Source organism: Monoraphidium neglectum (assembly GCF_000611645.1).
Source record: "Monoraphidium neglectum strain SAG 48.87 unplaced genomic scaffold scaffold02153, whole genome shotgun sequence".
Lineage (NCBI taxonomy): Eukaryota > Viridiplantae > Chlorophyta > Chlorophyceae > Sphaeropleales > Selenastraceae > Monoraphidium > Monoraphidium neglectum.
Window position 1 is genome coordinate 1 of NW_014011475.1, and position 5979 is coordinate 5979.

The window sequence follows — 5979 nt, forward strand, 5'->3', positions numbered from 1 at the left end:
CCTCCGCGTTCTGCAGCTGCGCGTCTTCCAGCTGATCATCGGGCTCATGCTGCTGCGTCTTGTCAGCACTGGCAGCGACCGCCTCAAGAAGGCGTGTCATTTCCTCTTGAGGCCCCTCCGCAATGGTGCAAACGGCGCGGCAGATAGCTGCGCCAATGCTGGCGTCCAGCAGACGCACTGCTTTGTCACGCTGCTCCGGCAGTTGATGACTGCCTGTGGTGAGTGCGGTGGCAGTGACAGGGCGAGCCGGTCAGTAAAACGGTGTGCAAATGTGTCGGCATGTACCTCTGCGCCTTCCTACGCACTAATGGTGCGTCAACTTTGTGTGGCGCAGCTGACAACTTGTTTGGACAAACGCACGCAAACACGCATGCGTGCGCGTGCGCACGCATACATATACAAAGACCCCCCACGACACACAAGCACACGCTTGCGTGCACACACACATGCAGGCTCGCGCGCGCGCGCGCACGCACGTACGCACGCACGCACGCACGCGCGCGCGTGCGCGCGCATGCGCATGCGCACGCACACGCACACGCACACACACACACACACACACACACACACACACACACACACACACACACACACACACACCTGCGCAGCCCTCTAGACCCAGTCGCAGCTCGTGAATCAGCGCCAGGCGCGCGTCTATCTGTTGAGTAAGCTCGACCTGCGCTGCTCGGCCCCGCAGCAGGCGCTGCAACAGCACAAGGGCCGCATCTGCTCTGGAGCTGGGCGACAAGGGCGGCGCCTCGTACATGGTGTCCGCCGCCCCCGCTGCAGCTTTAGTGCATGAAAGGGTTGTGGGGTTTGTTGGGCGTGGGTTTAGGGCTGACGACTATCACTTGTCGCCAGGCGCTACCCATCTGTTGAGGGCGCACAATAGTTGCCCCCCCCAATAGTTTCCCTTGCGATTTTTCTTCTCACCTGCAGAGTGTCGTATCCGCTGGCCTGCGCTTTCCAAACGGCTACCCATGGAACCTTGCACGGGGCATCCCCCAGCAGCGGTGCAATGGAAGTCTTTGTCACCCGCAGCTCTACAAGCCACATGCTCCCCCAGGGGGTACACTGATGATGCCCCGTGACACGCAGCCTTGGACGCCTCAATGAGTGCTGCCATGTGCGCCACATCTTCCTGACGAGCCGCCTCCTGTGCACAGGTGGGAGTTGTGAATAGCTTTTGCACAACAAACACATGCTTGCTATTGAAGCCGGAGCCTTGGAATTGCAGCCAACTGTGCCGGTCCAGGCAAGATGCGACACAGCCTGCCTGGGGAGAGTTTAAGCTTGACCGCACCCTCTGCCCTAATTTGGCAGCCCTCACCTGGCGCTCTGCGTAGCTGAGTTGGCCCGACGGCCTCGGCGCGCGAGGACGAAACTCTCGCGCACGCCGCGGCAATGTGGCTACCACCCCGTCGAGAGCCGCCAAGGTTGAGGGTTCAAAGGACTCTGGGTCGAGGGCAGCTCCAGGACCCGCACGGCAGTGGGCGTCAGGGAAGTGACCATCTCGCTGCAGCGGTGCGTACACTGCACAGCAGTGCAGGTGTGGCGTGTGTCAACAATGGTGTCAAGGTGCAAAGGGGATGCCGCCATAGCGCCGTCTTTCAATTCGGGATTGAAAATACCACCATTTTGGCAGATTGCAGCAGGGACCTCCTCAATTTCTTACCTGGTGACGCCCAGTCCTGGTAGCGGGATATGATGTCGTGGCGGCGACGCGTGGTGCCTGCAGAGAGCGCTGCTGAGCTGCCACCAGGCCCGGCAACGTCGGCAGCCCTGCGCCTTGCCTGTGCCAGCTGCCTTACTGTTCGTACACGTGTGGCGTGGATGGTTGCCAGCTGGGAGGCGTAATCACGGCGCAGCTGGGCATTGCGCTCCTCCACTTGTTGCCTGTGCTGCTCCTCGATTTCCTCCTCACGCACCTGCGATGCAGGCGTCATGCCTCAAGGATCGACTGGACGGCTCTGACGTTGATTGTATGGCTTTCCGCTGCAGGATTGCATCAGTAGGGATTGTGTAGTGAAACACAACGACCACTGACACAACCGCTCAAGTTTTTGGCCTCCCAACCTATGTGTAGCCTCACCTGCAGCGCCTTCTCCAGCAACCCCAGCCTCTGCTCCTGGACCCCACGGATCTCCTCTGCTCGTTGTGCCCACTCGCGTGCCTCCCACTGCTCAATCATTGCTTGCCGCAGGGGCAGCTGTGCCAGGTCGTCGATGGGCGGCAGAGAGGCCTCAAACGCGCGCTTCTCGCGTGCCGCCTCAAGCCGCAGGACCTCCTGCAGGCCGCCTGGGTTGTGTGCGGGTTGACGATGCTTTGGCGAGCCAGGGCACCAGACTGTAAATGCAGCTGCACTGCCTACTGGAGCTTACTGGTTGGCCGCTAGCTCCTGGCACCTTCAAAAACCACTGCACGTGCAGCAGCAGTGTGGTCCGTTGCCGCGCGTCCACGTTTGCAAAGGGTCCGTGCGCACCTGGCAGGCCGTCGCCCCACTTCAGGTCGGTCAGCTGAAGCAGCTCAGGACCCTCGCAGTGGCGCACGCCGCTCACAACCGACTGCTTGGCGGCGCGCCTTGTGCCTTCTTGCGGCAGCACGTAACCGGGCGTCCAGGGCAGTGTCTGCACCTCGGACTCGCGGAAGTCACTCTGAGTGCACGCATCCTTTGCTGGCGGCTCGGGGGCAGCCTGGCCCTGCGCAGACACTGGCGGAACGGGCGCAAAGCGCACTGCCGCCAGCTGGGTTGCCAGGTATGCAGCTGCTGTATCTGTGCCGGGTGGTGGCAGAGGCTGCCGATGGAACTTGTACCCGTGTGGGCCGTTGACCTGCGCCCCGCTGCTCTGGGAAACGCGCTGCTGGTGTGTGCTGGTGTGCTGGTGGAAGCCGCGGTTCACAAACATCGGCACCTGGTCGCCGCCTTTGACCCTGCGAGCAAGAGAAGGCAGGACATGGGTTGAGGCCCAACTCGCACACTCCGCTTTCAGCGGCGCTTGCCGCGCGCTCCGCTCGGCCAACCCGCAGCGCCGCAGCCCTTCGCACCTGACGCTTGCTGCTGGGTAGTGCGGCAGCTCCGAAAAGAAGTTGCCATATTCAGGGACCTTTTCCACCTGGAAATGAGCCTGCTGCTTGTAGAAGTCCCGTGCTCCTGACACGGTGTAGGTGCTGTCTGCACGATGGAGGGCGAAAACGGGCCTGCAGATCACGCAGGAGACGAGTGCGGCTAAGCTGTTGCATACATAGATACTTTACCTACCATAAAGCACGTCGTGAGGTCTGTTGGACGCCATGCTGCTCGTGGGCCTCGCAATCCTGGCTTGACCCAGCGCGAGAGGTCAACGTCCTCTGTACATGGAGTAATACATACGATAAATTTTGACTCTTGATGATGCTGTTCACAAGCAATGTCACCGCGCCTCCGCCGCGGTTTGGGAGTTTAACATGAGCTTCTTATCGGCGCCGCACGCTCTGCTGCAGCATCGCAATTGTAGGGGTTCCAGCACGGGTTGTGAAATCTAGCAGTGGTCCTGTTGCAGCAGCTGCGATGCGTGACTATGTGTCCACTGCAACCCGACACTCTGTACGCCCCCTGGCACAATACGTTTCTTGGTGTATGTCACCCTACGGGACCCCCCCCCCCGCTCAGCTCCGAGCATGTCGGAGAGGTGCTGCAATAATTTAGCATAAGCATTCTGATACTGTAGATGATTGTGTTGATCTCATGGCGTTTTGAACCTTGATGTGATCAGACCAGTCCAATCGTAGAGTTGCATTGTGGTTCTGGAGCATTGAAGGTGCAAGTTGGTTCACCTGCTCAAGATCAGGCTTGTCTCGTGCGCCGCCAAACCAGCAGCTTAACAATAGAAACACAGCACAAGCATGTGCCCTCTGCCCAACACATGCTATGCTGCCCACCCTCAGTCCATGCACACCTCCGGGCAAGGATTCTTGAACTCAGCAAAGTTTGCACTACTGCTCCACAACTGGCTGCGCGCAGCAACCAGCAGGGTCAACTGAGAAGTGTCACCGGCCCAGGAACTCCAGCAGAACGCGCTCCACGTCCCGCGCCCCGTTCCAAACCGCTATGTTGAGGGGGCTGTCCCCCACATAGGCCTTGTCCGTCTCACGGGACGGGTCAGCGCCAGCCTCGAGCAAGGCCCGGGCGCCGATTGGCAGGTTGTTGCTTGCCATGCGGTGCAGCGGGGTGTAGCCGTACGTGTCGTAAACTTCAAGATCGGCGCCTGCGTCGATCAGCAGCTGTGTGCTGAGCTGGCCCTTCTTGCTCATGCCGCACCTGGCATGGGCGCAATTAAAGGAGGATGCATCATTGTGAGTTTATCGCGAGTGAGCAAACTGCAAGTTGCCAGACAGCCACCTGAGCGCAAATGCGTGTGCTGGAGCACCCATAAACATCACCCTTGACCAGGCATTGAGGCTCAGCTGTTTTGTTAAAGCACTGCGCTGGAGTATCCATTCAGCAGGCAAACAATGCCCTCCCACCGCCCTGTACTGTACGCACGTGTGCAGGGGACGCGCCCCGCCAGTCATGATCTCATTCGCAGCTGCCTTAGGGTCGGACGCCGCTGCTAGCAGCCGTTTTACTGCTTCTGGACCCGTGTGGATGGCCTTGGCCATGTCTGTGTAGCCATTGCCGTCATACACTGGGCCAGGCGCGCTGTTGTGGTCTGCATACTGGCGGCCCCACACGACCTCGCCAGCAGCATCACGCTTCACCCGTCCGCTGTAGATGCCGGCGCCCACCTGCAACATAGGAATTGATGTTGCTGAAACGCACACCTGGCAAGGGCATGCGGTCTGTGATGTCCAAAACCGCGCACCGTATCCGCCACAGGGTCGAAGCCGTCCGGGTCAGTCATCTTGCCTTCGCTGGACGCCGCTGCTTTGACAATCACACCTCGCCGCAGCGTGATGGCCAACCGGTTCAGCTGACTGCCCACTTGCTCCGGCTGCAGAGCAGCGGGACGGGCAACAGTGCCTGCAACGACTGGTGTCCGTGGCACGCAGCGGAGGGCAAGCAGCTGCTGTGCAGACGTCGGCACTTGCAGCCGATAGGCTACTCTCATTATCGCGTCAAGCTCCTGCAATAGATTATACACGTCAATGAGCCAAGGTGCGGTGCCACTGAAATCTGCGCACAGCGCGCTTCTACACTCCGGTTCAATTTCCGCTCTGCAGGAATTGTACTATGGCATGAAGCCGGTGTCTTGTTCAGATCGGCATCTTTGCGCCAAACAACGAGCACTAGAAGCGACGGGCAGCTGCCTGTTCGTCAGCAGAACCTTGCAGCGGAGCGAACGGAGCGCTGGTGCTGGCGCTGCTCTGCGGGTGTGCGGGGTCAGCAAGAAGCATGCTTTTGGTTTGAACTTAGACTAGAAATCCTCTTGCCAACAGGCACACGGTGGTGCCCAAATGGATTATGGGCGCGTCGGAATGGGCATGCGTAACGCGTGGGAGCAGTACTGCGATCACCTGGTCAAGCGTCCCCTGGCAACGAAAATCGCAACGGGTGAGCCGAGATGCCATTTGCCCCCGTAGATCTGAGCATGCATCATTTTTTGCTGTCTTTACGGCTCCTCATCCAGTGCCACTCCTACAACCCTGTGTCAGGCGTGCTCGGCAGCGCCCTGGGAGACAGCATCGCGCAGGGCGCAGCGTACGTGTCCCACCGGCGCAAGCTCGGCGTTACTTCTTCCAAGTTCTCCTTCGACTTTGCGCGCACAGCACGGCTGTGTACACACGCTGCCCTGCTGGGCACCCCCATCAACCACGCCTGGTTTGGCCTCCTGGACAAGGTTAGCGCAGCAGGCCTTGAGGAGTCGACATATGTGCCCGGCGTCGATGGTGAAGGAGACATGCTCGCTGACAGTCAGTTGCTCTCAAGGGCCGCCTCACCTGCTGGCCCCACCCATGTTGAGTCCGCAAGATGCATCCCTCTTTGCACGCAGAACGTGTTTC

General features: G+C 59.9%; 2 protein-coding genes across 2 annotated transcripts; both read right to left on the reverse strand.

The window, feature by feature from the left end:
- Positions 1-1671: 1671 nt before the first annotated feature.
- Positions 1672-3293, reverse strand: MNEG_10026 (hypothetical protein; the record flags this gene model as incomplete). Its single annotated transcript, XM_014041500.1, has 6 exons — positions 1672-1691; positions 1862-1928; positions 2093-2298; positions 2483-2931; positions 3046-3172; positions 3260-3293. 6 exons carry the CDS (start codon positions 3291-3293, stop codon positions 1672-1674), a joined length of 903 nt encoding a protein of 300 aa, XP_013896954.1.
- A 733-nt stretch (positions 3294-4026) lies between these two features.
- On the reverse strand, positions 4027-4880 carry MNEG_10027 (hypothetical protein; the record flags this gene model as incomplete). Its single annotated transcript, XM_014041501.1, has 3 exons — positions 4027-4297; positions 4523-4764; positions 4842-4880. 3 exons carry the CDS (start codon positions 4878-4880, stop codon positions 4027-4029), a joined length of 552 nt encoding a protein of 183 aa, XP_013896955.1.
- Between the last annotated feature and the right edge of the window lie 1099 nt (positions 4881-5979).